At 38.1% G+C, this 19,789-nt stretch overlaps 1 protein-coding gene across 14 annotated transcripts in view; it reads right to left on the bottom strand.

Moving 5' to 3' along the window:
• Positions 1-1,372: 1,372 nt before the first annotated feature.
• The window catches only part of TTC29 (tetratricopeptide repeat domain 29), a 365,054-nt gene continuing 346,637 nt past the window's right edge, over positions 1,373-19,789 (bottom strand). For 13 of the 14 annotated variants that reach the window (XM_048942642.1, XM_048942641.1, XM_048942640.1 and 10 more), the window contains 2 exons: positions 3,080-3,170; positions 1,374-2,692 (listed from right to left, as the gene is read on the bottom strand). In XM_048942642.1, the coding sequence (XP_048798599.1) occupies position 2,692; positions 3,080-3,170 (92 nt within the window). In that variant the 3' untranslated portion in view covers positions 1,374-2,691. Of the gene's footprint in view, positions 2,693-3,079; positions 3,171-19,789 lie in introns of all 14 variants that reach the window. The other variant, XM_048942653.1, reaches the window with a different exon arrangement.

Consider the following 19,789-nt stretch of genomic DNA (forward strand, 5'->3'; position numbering starts at 1 on the left):
TGTCTCCCCGTACTGCAGATGGCCCGGCTACAGAGCTGTCATGGAGACTGGATGGCTGCTAGAACTTCAGACATTTTCCCCTCTGTCTGACTACAAAGAATGGAGCGATTCTTCCAGGGCTGCACACTCACACCACCTACCAGAGTCTTCAGGTAGGGACTTGCTGTGCTTAGGTCTCACCCGGATCAGCCGTGCCTGGAAACTGCTCTAGTCTCAGGGCTGTCTGACACATCTGTGTCAAAAGAGGACTCAGACATGGAAACATTCATTAACATGTTTTATTTGCCTTCAAGAAGCAGCACATAAATTCTGTTCACCCAGGGACATAAGTGTGAAAAACATAGAGGTATTATAGAGATACACTATCAAACAAGACACTGTTTTGGAAAAAGAATACTTCAAGATATACCTTATTAATGGTTAGAAAACACGCTTTTCATAATTATTAACACAATCCTTCCTGAGGACAACCTTTCCCTCTGCTAGGAATCACTAGCCAATGCCATCAGATACACGCACAGTGAAACCTACCAAAATCCAAATCCAAAAGCAGCCTTCATTTCCAGGTCTCAGAAACCATACCTCATTACACGGATTTTAAACGCATCAACATTACCGCTTCAAAACAGTTCAGTGACTGATCTGCTACAATAGGTTTGGCAAGTCTTTGTTTTGATTCAGTCTGCAAGGAGCAGAATGGCCACATGCTGCCCAGACAGCCACTTGTCAGACAAAGTTCCTGGGAAGGGTTCCTAAGCAGGGTTATACAGCTCAGTAAACATTTCTGCTGGAGCATCTTGGCTCAGGAGAACAAGCTTGCTGTTGCATCACTACAGGATGGTAGATGTCCCCTTACTTTAATTAAAAGCTTTATGACTAACAGGACTTCTTATGAAGTATGGGAGAGCTAATGCTTTAGAATTTAGAGGATGAATTCTGTGACCATTTCCTCACAAGTGTATACAAGTTATCACTGAGCAGTGAATTGAGATTAGAGAAGTTCAGTGACGATTAGATGCTGTTTAATAGAGCTGCATAACAAGTGTCTGGGACATGTACAAACAACGTTCACTTGTAAAAATGTACATGAGGTCTGAAACATAAGAATTTAGAAACTTGTCCTTGAAAAACTGATAAGCAGCTTTTCTAGAATGTCAACTTTTCTTAAGAGAATTTATATGTATATTTTTTCCACTATTAATGATAAATTCACATACCTCATTTTTTTCTAGCAACTTTCTCATTAAAGAAATTACTAATTTCTAAAATTAGTAGCCTCTTAAAGCAGCCCTTTTATGACTAGAAAAGTTTACAGATTAATGTGACTCTCAGATGTTATTTCCAGTCTCTATGTGGGGTTTATTTTTTTTGTTTTTTTGGTTTTTTTTTTTTTGTATCAATAGGATTAAAATATAATGGCTAAACTGTATACTGCTACTGTTTATGTTTATTTCATGGTCCTGTTTTCCTTCCTTGCCTCAACTGTTTCATTTTTTTAAACACTGACTAAGCATATCTGTATGTTTATACATGTGTGTAGGTATGTAGGAAAATTCCTATACAAATTCTCAGCCTTCTGAAAAAATTCTAAATGAAAACTTGTAATAAGCCTGGTATTTAGGCAATGAAGACCTCTAAGTAAAAGAATAAAATTATAATTAGGTATTTATGCTTACATCGATCAAAAATGGTCAAATGTGAGCTAGATAATGGTATATTTTTCCCCACTCCTTTAGAGGCAAAACCCTTTTGTCACATGTCAACCAGTTACTCAGATTGCAACGCTGAAGAAAACCAATGAATTGAGTTATTACTATGGCAAAAGCTATTGCTTACTTAAAGACCATCACAGAAAATGACTACAGATCCAATGGAGCTTGCTTCAAACTCTGACTCTGAAAACCTCTGTTTAAAGATAGGAGAGGTCAATTATTCATATTTATGAAGTTTCAAAGAACAGGTTTTCTAATATGTGAAATTACAAAAGCTTGAACCAGTTTTCCTAAATAAAATCTGCAAGTTCCTAAGTCTGCTTTGCCATGAACTTTGCGAGGCAATAGCCACCACCTTCTGTCCCTTCACTGCTCTTGTGGCTAACAGTGACAGCAGCTGAGAAATACCTCTGACACTTGTGAAGACCATGGGAGTCAGACTTCTGTGGGTCACTAGTGGAACCTGTTGCCTATTCTATTCAGGACATGGTTGAGCCACAATCGTTAAGCACAGATGCTAAAAATTATAGGAAGCTCCATTGATAAGGCATCAAGGTTCGAGTCTATTTCATCTGAATGGAACAATAATTTGTGATTAAAAGAAGATATCCAGACATCTAGAAAGTGATCTTCCGGCATACTGAGAACCTTGGGTTCTCAGGCATATAGGATGCCTGGTATCTTAACACTCTGAAAGACAGTAAGTGACACAAACAATAAGCACACTGCTCTACCTTACTCTTTCCTTTCGCATTTATTTCAGTGACAGTAGCTACTTTTTATATAGACACGGAGCCACACATATGACTGTCATAATCGGTCGTTTAGGGACTTAGAGCTAACATGTATTTATACAACGTGTTCTTACTTAAACAACAAAACTTCCACCAATGTTCTTACTTTGTTGCCCGAGTTTCCAGAGATCTTCCTGAACTCACGACGTTCATCTATCAGCTTTGCTGTAAGTAAGCAGGTGTTCTCTACAATGAAAAACAAGAAATAACAAAGAGAAAGTGTTGTAAGTTTATGCATGCTTCTCGATACCTACCTATTTTATATCTGACTTCAGCATCTAGTTAACAGATTTTCTTCTGTCTCAAAGAGTTATTTCTGCAAATTAAAAGCAACTACATGATCAAAAGCAATTGAATTCTAAAACCGGGGAAAACAGTAAAAAATAAGAAAAACAAAGTGAAGGAAACACAAATTTGTTTACTTACAAGCAGGAAAAATATTGTTACTTAGTCACAGTACAACAGTTGATGTGCAGTTACTGCCAAAATCCAGTTAAATGTTGATACCAATGACATTTTGTGGAAAATCACGATATTGTCAAAAAGAACATGGATTAAGAGCAAATACTGTACCAGGAATGATCTGGAATTTGTGTCTCTGGAAGAGATTCACCGGGGCTAGTTTCTGGAGGAGGCTCACATGGGCTTGTTTCTGTATCGAGCTCTGTTATTAAAAACAAAGAAACAAAAGTATGTTAGTGTTTCAGGCTCACAACATTCCTATTAACAGTAGTTGCTTAGAAAGTTTATTTCAAAAATATGTAACCGAGTACAAAGTCACAGGAGAGGGTAATCCTAGACAGCAAGTGGGGAGAGCCACGTAAAATACAGACTTTGAATCACATAACTGATGGGAACTTCTTTTCTTCCGGCACTCCAGAGCATTGGCTTTCAGAGAAGGGCTGGTTTTGTGGAACACGTCCAGGTGGGAACACCTGGAGAGCCAACAACCAAGATGTATCTGGGGGGTAACATCAAGGACAGCACTGAAAGGCAGCATGGCAGCCAGAGGACTGTCTTGGGCAAAAGAGAACAGTGCAGAAGGCAGAAGAGGGTGAGGAGTTTGGATAAGAAAGGCTGCCATATCTAAGCAGTGTACTCTTAATGGGACATGGTCAAAACAGCAGCTGGCTGCAAGGCAACTGCTTGACTCCAACATTACTGCCAGCCAGATGCTTCCCTTGATCCCACGGCCTGTGATCCTCAGCCCTTGCTCCATTTCTGCACCGAACTCCCACCTCTGGGCTGAGCTTTCTGCCTTGTTCCCAGAGACCCCTAGCAACACGCCTCCCTCTGCTTAGTTACAGCCACGCCATCCCAGGGGGCCTGGTTCCTGTTTGGGAAACTACTGATGGGTTCACATCCTGAAACAAAGACAGTGCACGTATATCTAGTCCATAACTGACACGTATTCATCGAATTTGTTCGAGAAAGCCTACGGATGAGGGCCCTTTCACAATGTTTTGAATCTCTCTGTTTCAGTGCTTCACAGTGTTATAGCTCAGTTTCTTCCCTAATACTGACGAGAAATATTTATTGCAAATAAAGCTGATCTCTCTTCTTGTTCTACTTTTGATAGACGTGAAGGAAAAAGAAACGCTGTTCTCTTTCACAACACCTCATTATTGATTTAAGGACTATTTTCCTTCCTCTAATAATAATAACAATATATTTTTTTTCTTTTTAAGGGATAAGCAAACGCAGTCTCCTGAATATTTGCCTTCTAACCTCTGTACTATCCTTAGCTGGATCCTTTGTATTTGTCACTACCTTTCTGCAGTGTGGTGTCTAAAACTGGACTCTGCCTTAACAGCCAGTGGTTCCTACACAGCAGCCTAAATTAATTCATTTCCAAAATACTTACACTGTCGCAGTGGAGATAAAAAGCAACGTTCAATGCAAAGTTTGGAACAGATGTAAACTATGCCTCAAAACTCAACAAAGTTTCTATTTCATCATATCATGGGCTTTTATTATGCATAATTTTTAACTCGAACTTCACCCGTACTTGTATGCAAATAAGAATGGGATAAATACATGTATGAAGAACATCTGAGAATTAGCATAAGTTATCAAACGAAATCTCATTTTGTACCAGGGCACTACCTTAGAGGTTCACTCAGTATTTAACCACATAGTTATTTAGGTAACATTTTCTGAAACCACTCCTGAAGTACATCAGTGGAAATACTTTTGCCAGCGTAATATGTGGAAAACAAAATCCAACAAAACACCAAAATGCAATCCAACTGCATCGAATTCATCAACCAACCAACTCTAACTGAATTCAAGGATCTCTGTATCTCAACCATGAAAGACTGGTGCAAGAGTGGTGGGTAACTTAAACCAAAAATGTGATTACATGTGTACAGGATAGACGTATTCATAATGAAATACACATGAAAGTGCGTCTCTAACAGTGATGCACCTTCCATAAATGGACACATACAAACAGTGGAGGGGTGCACGTGATAGATGGGGAATTATAGCATAAATTGCTATTCTCACTCACCCTTTGGCCTTTTGCCTTTGCGCTTGGACCCCAAACTGTTATTGCCTGATTAACAGTTCTACCCTCTCAGCAAATACAAAGCATATCAAGGATAACTGACGGAATACTGAGACATAAATGTTTTCTTGGCAGTTTTCTGTTATTTGGGGACAATAAAACATCCCATATTCATAATGGTAATACATGTATACCACCACAGATCACACCATCAAGCATTCTCCTTCTATCTCTTTGTGCTGAGAAAAATGCAGAGATAAACATTAATATGTATTAATAGTACGTAGATATAATTTATCATAATGGGATATTCTTGACACACTATCAGTGCTGTTGATAAAACAGAATTAAAATTGTCTGGCCAAATCTTTAGTGCAGCCAGAATTGGCATCTCTGTTGTTTTTGCTGTTTACATGTGTCCATGTAGAGACTGCTATACTTCTGAAACCCTTGTTATTTCATTACGTTCCTAGGAGAACAGCTAAGCAGAACCTTAAGTCCTTTTCAGAATATGATTAGTGAGAAGTCACAGAAAATAATAAAAGCCACAGCTACAAAGACTTAAGCTACAATGATCAACGACTTAGAGGACAGGACATTATAGGCAACGTAATCTCAAAAGATTATAAAGAAAATGGACAACACCTGTGTTGCTCATGAGATGAGAAAATACTCAAAACCAGAACTCTACTGAAAAGCTCCACAAACTGATGATGTGAGCTGAAAATTCTTTGAAAAAAGAGAAAGGCAACATTCTGAGGAGACGACAAGAAAAGCAAGAATGAGAGTAACATGCAGAAGGTGATGCGGAAACCATTTTTCATCACCTCTTCCAAAAAAAGAATGAAGTAAGATATGACAAAAACAGCAGCTGGTGGGCTTGGAGACAGAGTAAGAGTTCCTTGTGCATGGTCGACACATTGATGGAACTCCTTGCTGCAGTGTGCCAAGGGTTCCTAATGGCTGTGAGTGCAAGTGACATTGCATACAAACAGGAGAAAGTCTATGTCCTGCCCTGCTTATCCCCTGTAGCTCAAGTAACGTAAAATATTAAAATACAATGCCTCAAAACTCAGCAACGTGTTTTTTACATATATATTTAGGTAGGTATGCATGCAACAAAACATTTGCTGTTGATGTGAGCGAACCTTTACTATTTTGTATAAGCAAGAGAAGTCATTTGAAGCAATACAGTGTTTTTGTTACACCTCTTTTGCTTTGATACAGTGGATGCCACGTATTCAGGGTCACTATTACCTAACCCTGTATTTTTGTCCCAGAAGGGAGAGAGAGAAAGAAAATTTCACCATACCCTTTATACCTTAGTTGTGATTTGATGGGTATGGTACATTATCATGCCAGCATAATGCAAGTGATGAGCAACGATCCATTATTGTCATTAAAAAATTACTTGCATTTTTAAAGGTCATGCAGCTGTTTTCAGTTATATAATCTGTAGTATGATGTAATGAGGTAGGAATAAAGCTGCAGGAGCAAATAATATGACAGCCAACAACATAGGCATGTCCCAGCCTTGTGGAAGGTTTTCCTATTTTTTCTGTCTCGATAAGCCGAGAGTGATGCAATGGTTGTTTTAAGAGCTGTCTGGGCCCACATGTTTAGCCACTCATGCTGACTAGGTTCACTTGAAAGGAAGGCAGTTGTTCTCGGCGGTTTTATGAATATAAAGATTAATGAATTTGTACAATTTGGGCATGCAAAGCATATTTATCAGGCATATTCCATTTAGCATAAGCAGTAAACCATATATAAGGGTTGTGTCAAAGTTTACTGAATAGGGCCCTTGGTAGCTAATGCTACATTTCTCCAACAAATCAAAGGTATTGTTCTATGCTCACATGAATATACAGTAGCCATTACCTTAAATTTAAAACTCACTGTGAGCAGCAAACACACTGTGGGGATATGAAGGCCATATTGTATCAGTGGAGTCTGCAGAGATTTTCTTCATATGGCCTCGCCTGGTTGAATTATATGTTGCAGTTGAAAGCTAAAGGGATTACTTTTGAATAGTCATCACAAAGGTTGATTATATTCGTATATCATTTAGCTGGACCCTGCAGGCTATTATTCCATTAGCTGTGCTGGCCCTGCACTGTCAAAAAGTTGATCATATAATGCAAAAAGGTTACATGCTCTGTTAAGGTATGTGAAGCAACTTGAAATAGTAATCTTTTAAGAGCACTGCAGCTTTGTACTTGAAAGTAGATTGCATTTAAAATAAAAATGTGCAAAATGGAATACATACAATAATTCTACCTCTGTTTCCTTTTTTTTTTTTTTCCCTAGTTTGAATAGGCCGTGTGTGATTCGAGTAAGCTAATTGTGCCAAATTAGATGTTGGCTATAAAGCATTTTTCAGCCTCAGATCCAAAGAACTTCACCTCCATATAGCTGTGTCTTTAAGTGAAACATCTACTGAAATTACATTTCTGTTGAAAGAGATTTGCTGATGATGTTTCCCTTGCACATACAAACACACACACACACATTCTCTTTCACTGCTTAATAAAATGAATCTTCAGACAGTTCCATTATGTGGATGCCTTAATATTATTTTATGCTAAAACATGGACAGCGCATTAGATTGAAAGCATCTTACTGTTCCACAAGGCAGAGTAATCATGGGCTATCCCTAGACAGTAAATGCTCCCACCGGGGAAACAACGCAAACAGCACAGGCTAATGAATCACAGTCGTTATTAATCACAGGCATTTGTAAGAGCCACGTGTAAGAGAGACGAGCTCTCTGGATTAGAAAGGTTAGAAGTTGGGACTGGGAAAAGGACAGATCATCCAATTGCATTTTAGATTAAGTTCAGGGATGGGCTTTTGCTTCAGTACAATTGTGCCTGTGCTAGCATCAGCCTTTGCGAGTAGGCACATAGAGAGAAAAAATGTAGTCAGCTTGGTTCACTTAGCTTTCAGATCCTTGCAGGACAGCTTGGCAAAGATAAATAAAGGTATGCAAACAAGACCCTTAGGGCTTATGACCCAGCTAGGAATGAGACCGCTTCTTTTATCAGACAAAGTTGTTTAATTGAGATTGTAAAAGCTAGAGTTGGTCCTCTTTTAGTATACCATATGCATTATTTACAGCAACGAATGAATCTTTATGAGTACAAATGAGAGCTTTGAATGAACTACAGGAAGCATATTGAACAGGTGGGTTTTTCTGGAAAAAAAAAAGGTTTTTAGATGGGTAGTTTAAGAATGAGAAGCAGAATTTATTGTAGGCTATTTTAAAGAGTCTACTTAGACTATGGCAACCTAAGGGAGGGATTTTTATGGTTTGGATAAGAAATTTAAGTGGGAATGTGATTTTTTTTCCCCACCTAATACATTCTGTCGTTTATTTCCTTATATTCAGTCATCCTCAGACAGGTTACGCTTTCTCTTATGCGGAAATACAACACAGCGGCATCTTCTTCACAAACCATTTGTTGAGTATAAACTTTAAATAACCACTCCAGCATGTCATATTTTTTACTTGTAGGCCATCAGAAATGTATTTTCTTAAAGCCAAAATAAGACAGCATATTTTTCCTATATGGATGTTAGAGGTAAGTAGAAATTAGGATGACAGAGAAAAATCATCTTTGGAAAAGTGCCAGCGAGATGATCATGTGAAATGAAGAACTCTCAGAAAAATAGCAGCCAATCTCTTGTTAGTAGTCTTTACCAAATTTTTGAATTTTATATGATATCCAAACTACGAGCTTAAATTTCAATACAGCATCTTGCCTCTGGCTACATTCCAGACCAAATTTGGGAGAAATTAAGGAAGCTGTTTCAGATTTACAATGTTTAAGCCTTCTCAGTCCAAGGCAAAGTTTTCAAAGCAGGGTGAAAGTCTGTCCAGCTGGTTAAACAAAGTTTCCACAGTGCCAAGGAGATTTTCTGGAAGACCAAGAGAAGGACTTCTTTTCTTTCACCTCTCACCCAGAAGTAGAATCAACATCACAGCTGGAACCCACTTGCTCTCTCCTAAAGACAGGATAAGCCCTGGGAGAACTCCCTGAGACAACAAAGCTCTGAGCAAAGTGAAGGCCCTCGGTCTTGTGGTAGATGCCAACCGAGCCCTGCCTGTGCTGAGGAGCTGGCAAGGGAAGAACATAAAGGTAGCATAAAAACACTGCCACTACTTCGATCTCTGCTGAGAATAGTGAGCCACCACCAAAGCGAGAGTCCAAAAGCCACTCAGAACTCTTTATGAAACTTAATCCTTTTCTTGCTTGCAGAAGCGGTATTTTACATTCTTGTAGAATTTCTACCAGTTTTTTTTTTTTTTTTTTTTTGGAAGATATTCCTTTTTACAAAAATGCACACATCTTAATGATATACACACAGACATTGTAACACACATCTTCAGAGTTATGAATTAAATCTAATCTCACTGCAAAAGGCAAAGAAAAGGTTAGCGGACTGATGTTTTAGACAATGCAACAGTTATAACAAAGGAAGTCTACTTGTGTTCAGTATTTATGCAGAATTACCACTGCGAAGTTCATTTTGAAGAAAAGCAACGTTCAACAGGTACTCCTTAAATGAGTAAAATACAATTCAACATAGATTTCAGACACAGCAATGACTCTAAGATGAAGTCACCCAACCTCAGTACACTGAGAAATTCTCGCTGCCTTCCCCCACACACTTGTTTCAAAGGCCAGTTAAAACTGCAAGACAAGGTAGCAGGACAGCTCATGGCTGTGCATTTTGTAAATACCATCTTCTATCCACTGAGCTAAACAGGCTCAGTGTTTAAATCACTGGTAGTGTGTGATATTTATTTCTGAATATGCAGCCTGATGCATCTTCAAAGGATCTGGCTATCAGAGAGCACCTAGCACCCCTTTCTCTGAAATTCAGGCTCCCAAAGGGAGGCAAAAGATTACTTAAACACTTCCTCCTGCTTAATTATTTGTCATTAGCATACTGAAGTTCAAATACAGTTCTGAATGTCTCTGATTAGAGCTATCTAAGATTTTAGTTCTTTTTCCCCTTACCTCTGTATTTTGACATGAGTGCTGCATGTAATCTTGCTGAGGATCTCTTGTTCTGCAGATCTCTTTCTTTACATTCTAGTTTGGTGCTGCCTCTGAAGGATTACCTACTCTTCTACAACTATATGTAAGAGTACTTTTTAATGGTTGAGAGTTCATTTCAGCACACCAGTGACTGCTCTGCCTAGTGGCTCACGAACTCTTTACCATTTGAGGCCTCAATAAAACACGTTTTTTTTTTTTTCCCCTCTCTATCTCCATGAGAAACTGTCCTCCAAGAGCTTAACCAAAGATATCTTTTGGGTACAGAAACATGAAGCCAGTGAAGCAGAGAAAATCTAGCAATGCATCTGCTACAGAAAAAGTGAGGATGCCAGGGACACTTTTTTCCTCCCTATTTGGTTTCAGCTTTACATACACTAACTCATCTTAGGCACGAGCACATCCTCTCAGGCTGAGGAAAAGTAGGGGAAGCATCCGGATGGGTATGTTTTTTAAAAGAAGATACAAATTCCCTTATGGAAGTATCCATTTTCTTGTTACTGGGGTTTTCTGGAGATAACATCATCCCCTGCAACAGCTTAAGTCCTCCTCTAAGACTGACACAAAGTGCTCCTACTTCTCTCTTAAAAAAGTGTCTCTCTACCGTCATGTAAGCAGAAACCCCCACGTAGGTGAAGGCAACCACTAAGCGTACAATGTTCTTGGTGGAGATCAATGCATACAAGGGTAGAAATAATTGAATTGCTTTTCCACTAATTCTCCATTATTCTGAGGATGCCCTCAGAAAGGTGTACAACAGCTACTCGTTGTGGAAGCCTTGGCTACTGCCCAGGCAGAAATGTGCTGCTAGGAAGCTACTGAGAAGACAAGGCCCCTCTCCCTTCCTTCTACTCCAGCCCACTACTTTGCCCACTTTCTGAATTTTTCTGGAGGCATTCTTCAGACTGCCTCCCATGCTGCCCATAAACATCCATCAAACTACCACATTACCCTCATATGCTCTTTTGCAAAAGGCTCCTACAACATAGATATTTTTTAATGTTAATCACACAGCTGTCATCAAGGCAACAGCTTTTTCTGCAGCTGAGCATTGTCATAGTTTCATGCTCCCCTTTGTTTGCAGCATCACTGCAGAATATCCAGCTCAAATGAAGTCCAACTGGTATCCATGTCTACAGTACCACTGTACAGTACTACAGATAAGAAATAATGAAGCTGCTCTATAACTTAAAGAAGTTAAGGTCTAGATTTATGCCGAGTCCTTGCATTTATATATGGCAACATGGATATAACGTATGCGAGATATCTCTCACGTCTGGTTGCACAAAGTGTCCCGTGGACAAAAAACTTTCCCCATCAGCTTTCTTTGCTGATCTTACCAGCAGAGTGAGATCAGGTCTAATTCTCTTTCCCAGGTGTTGGGAACAGCTGGACCAACAAATTGTTGGTCAAAGCAATGTTGAGTGGTGTTTGGTTTCTCTCTCTTAGTTTTTGGATTTATGGCCATGTTCTTCCAGATAGCACGGGACAACTTGAAAGGCTTGTCTTCTTATCTGCTTACAGACAAGTAGAGATCTTCAGCCTTCAGACCAGTCATCTGGTTCTTTTGATGAGAAATAGATTCACATGAAAAAAAGATTATGCTGAAAAATGGAAATGGATTTTTCTGCTTTATTAGCAGTCAGTATAAGACTTGTGAGCTACTCTGGAAAGTTATACAACCACAGAGATTTTTAAGAACGTGTAAGTAGAAGCTAGAAGTTAAAAATAAATGCTCTGGCTACTCTGGGCCTGATACTCAAGTCAAACAACCCCTGAAGTCAGCACAGTTAGGCCAGCAATGCCAGATTGTTTCAAAACAGATCCTTTTTTAAAAAATATTTTACTTCAGTAACTTCAAATTCACTCTGAATTATGTCAGTGCAGAGCTTAGAAACAGCCACCAGACAAACTCAAGTCCTCCTAAAGTAAAAGATATCACCCTGCCCCTCCAATCTTCCACTGGCAAGTGGTGAGAACAGGATGAGAAGCACTGAGTGACGCTGGCTGCATGGCAGAGACTTAGAGATGCTGTGGGGAAAAATGGGTGGAGGGAGAACAGAGACAGACAAACAAATTTCATCCAGACCTTTCCCCCAAAATCACAGTGCAAAGGGAGAAGAGGAATCAGTTATTTCTCTTTTGCTGCCATAGTCAGACTGTTTAGAGAAAGGTTTCATTGACAGCCCGATTGCTCTCAAAGGCATTGGTGGAAATAGTGGCAGACACCACTTCATTTGCCATTCCTGCCAGTTTGAAGTGCCTTCCTAGAGTGTGTCATACAAGTCATACATAGCCACCAGCTCAGGTTTAAGAAAGGAATTTTTCCCCATGGAACAGATCTGAGATGGACTCTCATGGAATTTTTTCTCATTTATTTATTTATTTCTCCTGGTAACTGTTCTCACAATGAAATGAAATTGCATTATAGATCATTTCTGCAACACTAAATAAAGTGAACGTGGTACTTGAGATGATCCCAACCTACTATAGTTCTGGGAACCCCCTGCCCGTGCCATCGTACCCTTCCTGGGGCAGAGTGAGGCACCTCCAGAGATCACCACTTCAGCATGCACAGAAGAGCGAGGAGGTCACAACAAGGCTGCAAAGCAGGCAGCAGTGGGTTGGCAGCTTTGGAGAAGTTTCCTTGCCTGACTGCAAAGCTCTCTGGCAAGGTGCTTGCCGTGGCTCTACTTAATTCTTAATCTTTGCTTCTCTGTTTAATTCCTAGCTGCTTGGAAGGCCTGTTGTAACAAAGCAGCTAAAAAAACATCTGTGTGTACTGTTGGGCCTCCCCAAAGAGCACTAACTTGACACGTGGGCCATGACAGCTGGGCTTGGACTACTAAGAAACCTAATCCAGGGTTTCCATCATCTCAGTTGTTGCCTTTCTTTCATTAGTGTTTGACTCAGCCCCTAATGGATTCAGCTTTATAAGATCAGAAAAGAGGAAAGAAAGCAATTTATTCATGTTTCACTAGAGCTCACAAAAGACATGAAATTTCTCTAAAAATGCAAATTATTTTGTGCCACACAAGTGAGACTGGGCAGCTAAAGCTCTTAGAGGAAGGCTCTTTCCCAGGGCTAATGTTTTTATACCCTGTGATTGAACAAATCAATTTCTTTATTATCACATCTCTCTTTTTTTTTTTTTTCTTTTTTTTTTTTTCCCCTCACAAGAATGTAAGAAAAGGTATACAAGCATCCTTTTTAATTCTAACAAAATTGATTATGCGTGTTAATTTTGTTTTCAATCCCAGACATACCAAAACAAACACTATAAACATATGTAGCAGAAATCAATCTCTCTTAAGCATCAAGATGGTGAAAACAAGGATTTAGTAAGAATCCAAGATGTAAAAGACTAATGTACAAACTAAGCCCTTATTTATGTAATGTGCCTTTATACAAGCTCAATATAAAGCTGAAAGAAACTATTTCACGAGAGCAAAAACGGTTTACTTGCACTGCATCAAAAATGACCCCATAAGACCTCCTTTACTGAGATAGCCCAGATATTTAATGTGAACATATGATTTTAAAGGATTTCCTGTCTTATGTCCAGTCATTCTTGTTAATTCATGGGACAGCATACTGCAGATGTGCTCTTTTTTTATGTTACATAAAGCAAAAATTACATTTAACAAGTGTAAGGTTGGTCATAAAAAATAAATAAAAATATACTCTTAAAAGCTGGGAAATCACAAAGTGAGGCTATCAGTCATTATTATTGAGAAGGGCGAGGACAATGTGAAATAAAACTTGCACATCTATGAACAGACATTCCTAAAATGCCAGCACTTGGCTGTTATTTCACATTCTCTATAGGTTGCTTTCATCAGCCCAATATTTCTTTCTTTAGGGGAAGCTGCAGTACACTTTTACACAAGGTGTCCTTTTTAGTCACTGACTTATATTTCAATAGTAATTAAATTAAACATTTTTGAACCAACTCACAAGTTTGTGCAATCGAAAAAGCAGAAAACAAAGTCAATACTGTTTTTCGAGTGTTGTAGTTCCAGTTAAGATCTCTAACTATGTATTTGTTTTAACAGGAGTATTCTTCATTAATAATTGTTTGAAACACAACTAATATATTTTACAATAATCAGTTGCCTAATAAAAATCCAAACCTGCATATACATCTGTGCATCTGAGTGGTATGTATGCCAATTTTACCATTATTACTGGTATTTATTCTGCATGGCATTAAGCCCTCCTGAGGGCAAAGGAAATAAGAAATATTCTTTAAAAAAAACAAAAAACAAAAAAGAATGCTCTCTTGTATTTTTTGACTGATACTAAAGATGCCCATCATACGTATATATAGGTATGTATGTATGTATGTATACTTTTCAACCCAACCTCTAATCTCCACCAAGCCTCTTCTTAAATTTGCATAAGATGGCATAGTCAAATGCTTACCGGAAGGGATTTCTAGTCAGAGTTACTCTTAGAAAAGTAGAACAGTTTAAATGCAAAGCACAGAATCCAAATGGCTTTTGAGGCAGCAAGGTTCAATTTCCTTTGACCAGCGCACAGAAGACAGGCAGAAAAGTTGCTCGTTAGACTACTCCTCACCATTTGACACTGTCCAACAGTATGGTCTCACCTCAACAAGATGGATGAAGTTCACAGTAACATGTAAGCCAACAGTAAAACTTGAACAATCTGAATCTTTCCCAAAAGCACCATCCTGACAACAGCCCTGTTATTTGCAATGTTCCTCAGGGATTAATTCTGCTTTTACTCTTCCGTAACATCTGGGTGCGGCCACAAAGAAGGGTCAGATTAGATAGTATCAAATACCGGCAATATGCGAGTGACTCGCACTGACCAAGAGACTCTGAGGCATTCTAAAGGCCTTCTTTTGATGCATTATTTATAACGTTATTGGTAATGTTACCTGATTCAGGCCAGAACAACTACACCCATTGAGACAACATCTTCACATCAGCTACAACACTTCTGAATTTTGGGCAGTCTTTCTTACTATTCATTATTCGAGATACCTATGGGAAATTCAGAAAGGAGAAGATTTCTGCTTTCTTCCAGGACAATGACAGCTTAAAGAACACTAACTAAATTCAGCTTTTTAATAAGGATAGACTTCTCATGCACATCTTTTTATATATATTTACATTCACATTACTGTTAGCAATGGCAAAAAAACCAAACCAAACCAAAACAAAAACAAAACAAAACAAAACCAACCCAATAAAGAACAACTTCACTATTAGTTATTATATGGAAAGGTTTTGTATGAAATTGATTTTCCTGTCTCACAGGGAAAACATGTTACAGAGAACAATATTTAAAGCTCAGTTCCCTGGGAGTTTTTAAGTAATGCTGTAACAAAACAGAGTATTTTATTATAACTTACTCTGAAGTTTAATTCCAAAAACAAAGAAAAGATTTACAAATGTGGACTGCAGGTACTGGCATTTCAAAAATAACATTAATAGACAAGCTTGAATTATGAGATATGGGAGATTTATATTTATCGATCAGAATCTGTTTATGGTCAATCACACAATTAAGACAATACTAATTAATTATTTTAGAAGTAATATGTTTTCTAAGGAAATACCTATCCAACCAAATCAAAGAAACAAACAAATTAGTGTGTGCCACATCACTGCCAAATAGTCATTGAGATGTGGGCTCAATCTTGACTGCAGAATTTTGCAAGTTACTTCATTAATCGCTGGATGGCCTATTAATGGTATCTCTGACACAGTAAATTCAACAAAATGTTGTCTCTACATCTGGATAGTCTCTATGAAAATTTGGGTCAAGATTTTTACAATGCATTCACCACTAAGGGTTCTGTCTCCCCCCATCTATACTAATATTACAGCTAAACTTCACTCCTAAGGATGTTATTTAAAAAACAAACTAACAAACAAGGAAGAAGAAAAAAAAAACACACCAAGAACCTCAGTTGGCTTAAAACAGACTATAGAGTGCAAAGATGGTAGAACTTCCATTGCAATTTCTTCAAAGATGAAGCGTCATCTTATTTCACAGTGAGAATAATGTGAGAAATCTTTTGAAAAAACACGACTACTGTATACTATCTATACGGTTTGGGGATATTTGAAGCAAGAATTCCATCCAATGTGAAAGACCAGTGTCATATGAAAAGACCTTACCCCAGAAGGTTAATGACGACAATGCTGTCAAGAGAGAAGAACTCAGTATCTTGAATAAAGGGGAGTGATGAAGGGAGTAATAAGCTTATCTCCCAAAACTGAATTAGGCATCAAGAAATGCTTGAGATATTATTTTAAAGTTTGTGAACTTAAATTTGTATCCAAGTATTAAAGTCCTATCTTAGCAAAAGTTTATTTAATGTTTTATTTCAGAAGTTTCTTTAAGATGTTACTACCTGGCCTACATCTACCAGTGACCCGCTCACAAACATCTATTCACATCATCATAATCCATTAATTTGAAAAGGCCTTCTAACTTGGCCTTTATTCATTAGTGTGTCTGGAGGAGATCACAATCACACGTGAATACACACAATGATTTCTGCTAATCACGGTGTGATTTGGAAGGGACACTATATTTCTTCGCGTGCAGAACTTACAGCAGCAAGCTTAAAGGGATGTCGCTCTGGTTGGTTCACTTCTTTATTTTTATATTTATAATTATTGTATTATAGTGCTACTTTACCAACTTGAGAGCAAAGATACCTTATAGCTTCAGACCCAGCCTTAACCAACACGAAAGGTTATGTAATATCATCCAAGGTTACGTCTCAACATGCCGCAGAGGATGTGACACATCTTCTGAAGTTTTCAAAAAACACCAGGGGTATTCTGGGACTCCTTTACAAACAGCAGATCATATAACTAACCAAAAAAAGTGACTGAAGGATCACAAACTGAATTTGTAATTTCTTTCAAAATCTTCCTTGCCTCTTTTTGGGTGACCAAGGAGAAGACTCAAATCTTTCCTTCTTTGATCACTGATGGTTTCCATGGTTTCACTACACTACACTCCTCTTCGAGGATAGCGCTTCTGAACAATTTTCTCTATTCGTTTTCTCAAAGAGGTTCAAATTTTTCCTCCACTGGCTAATCAATAACTAATGCAATAGTACTTGCCTAAGTTGGCAGACAACATAAAGCAACGTTTCTTGAAGAGCAACCTGCTTCTTCCTATCCTAATTTGATTAGGACGTTATCTCTGTATCCAAAGAACAACATTTTGTTATCAGGACTAACTTTGACTCTGATTATTTAGCTGCAGCTGTGAGAAAAGGACAGGGAATGAAGACTCAAGTCCCTCTGAGGAAAGAAATGCAGAAAAACGATGGAAGAAAACCCTGAAGACAGCAAAAATGTGAACAAAAGAATGAAGGAAGAAAGTGTGGAAATGGTAATGAAGAACAGAGCATTTTTTTCTTCCAAACAAGAAATGAATAAGGCCAAATAATGAAGAAACAATAAGTCACAACATATTTTAGTTACCACGTAAGGATGTACTCCGCCACTTATTACTGTGAAGGCTTCCCCTGGACTTCCAACGCTTAAGAAGCCACAGAAGTCTCCAACATACAGCTCTTAATTGAAAGCAGAAATGGAGCCTCTGTATTCTCACTTGCTTGTCAGAAATCCCCTTGGATAGCACAGACAAACACGGCTGTTGAGCAATTGCTCTCTATCCTCATTTGCCACTGATACAGAAGCCTGTTCCCTGTTACAGTTTAAGAACATCAGTGTGACACTATCACTGTGCCTACAAATACCCAGTGACTACCCTGTTCTAACCTTAACTTTAATGTTAACTTTCACATTACCCAGATACTGGAGACAATTTTCCAAAATATAAAAGCTGAACGATATCAGGATGTTGACATAATGACTTGATCCATTGCCTCATTTTATGAAGACAAAAAAGAGCAGATTTCAGGCATCACATCTCCACAGCCTGCATTTATTCCCATTGCTATTTGTGTTCTTACAATGCAATGGGTGGAATAAGTATATCTGCATGCTTCTTTTAAATATTTTTTCTGGTAAAAAAAAAAAAAAAAAAAGACAGAAGGAGTACTTAAATAATGAAAGATAACAGCAGAAAGGCTAAATGCATTCTTAGGATTGTATTTATTAAGAAAGATCTCCAGCAGAGATCTCTATCAGCATCTCTGTTTTCTAGATAAGCATGAGAGAAACAGTTTCAGACTGACATCTCAGTGGAAGTGTGTGAGAGCAAACTGAGAGATTAATCTGGAAATAAAATGGCATTTGCTTAAAAGGTTTAAAGGACACAAACATAGGTATTACTTATATTAGCCTCTATACCAGCATAATACAAAGTGCTGAACTAAATGTCAATGAAAATCAAGAATATTCTGTGGGAGGAGGGACCAGTAAAAATCAAAAACCCATACGAGACATACTAGCTTCATCTATAGTAACGTATTTAAGGATAGATAGGTGATTTTAAGGATAGATAGGTGATTTAAAATGTTATAAGACATCAAGATTAGTTTTGTAAAGGTCTCATGAGGTTATTTTTCTTCTGAGGAACGAATGATGATTTGGCTGAATATTATCTGGCCAATTAGACTCCCAAAATGCATCAGATATTTACTCTGGGTTAATAACTGGTTAAAAGTAGTAAATAAAGGTAAGAATAGATGGACTGATATTTCACTCTGAAGACAAATCAGTAGCAAATTCTAGAGTGATCTATAGCAAACAGCCAAGTGACAGAATCTACTGCTGATAAATGATTACACGGGGAAATAACAATCACAAAGAACTTCAAAAAGATTTCAGAACTGGGCAATAATGCACCACATAAAATTTGGTGTTGATAAATGCAAATTAATGCACACGTGGAAAACAGTCTTTTATGCACAGGGAGACAGCAAGCGTTAGCTTGACAGAAAGATGACTAACAGGATATAAAGAGATGCACATGTTCTCCTACGTTTTCACATGAAGAAAGGGGAAATTGTAACTCGCTGTTTCTCGTGGAACAAAAAAGTAGCAAGAACTGAAACTGCGTAACAATGGGCTTAGAAGCGACTCAAGAAAGCTTTTTTTTCTTACTAACATCAAATGGTAGAGTTGGGCCTTGAAATTCATTGCAATGAGATGCCTTAGCTGCCAAAGTTATGCAGGAGTTCAAAATACACAGGAGAAATTCATGGACAATACAATAACGCCTATTAAACAGTGGTATCTAAATTCAAGCTCTGTGTCAGGAAGTCCCTAACCTGCACGTGGTCAAAAATGTCTTTTCCTCCCTTTTCCTCATCTGTTACCCACTGTTAGACAGATGCCAGACTAGATGGAGCTTTGATTTACCTTACTACTGTATTATTTCTTCCAGCTTTACTGGTAAAGCAGGATCATTCGTGGAGACTAGGGAAGGGTTAACATAAGAAAACATAAGAAGACCTAAACAGGGTCCTTCCAATTGTTCACCGTTTGAAGCCAGACTTAATTTACCCTTGCTGTACATGATCCCAAGGTTTTCCTTACTCTCTAAACATGGTATTTTTAGCCATTAAAACTCATTATATTAATATTTACATTTTCTGAGCATTAATGTCTCTTTGGCTTTCATTTAAAAGCTAATAACAAATGATGGCACACAACTGCTGATCTTTCCAAGATATCAATGACTCTTTTAACTTGCAAAAATAACTCTAATTCTTTCTGCTATGCTAATGTAAAGAGACAG

Source organism: Lagopus muta, chromosome 4 (assembly GCF_023343835.1).
Source record: "Lagopus muta isolate bLagMut1 chromosome 4, bLagMut1 primary, whole genome shotgun sequence".
Taxonomy (NCBI): domain Eukaryota; kingdom Metazoa; phylum Chordata; class Aves; order Galliformes; family Phasianidae; genus Lagopus; species Lagopus muta.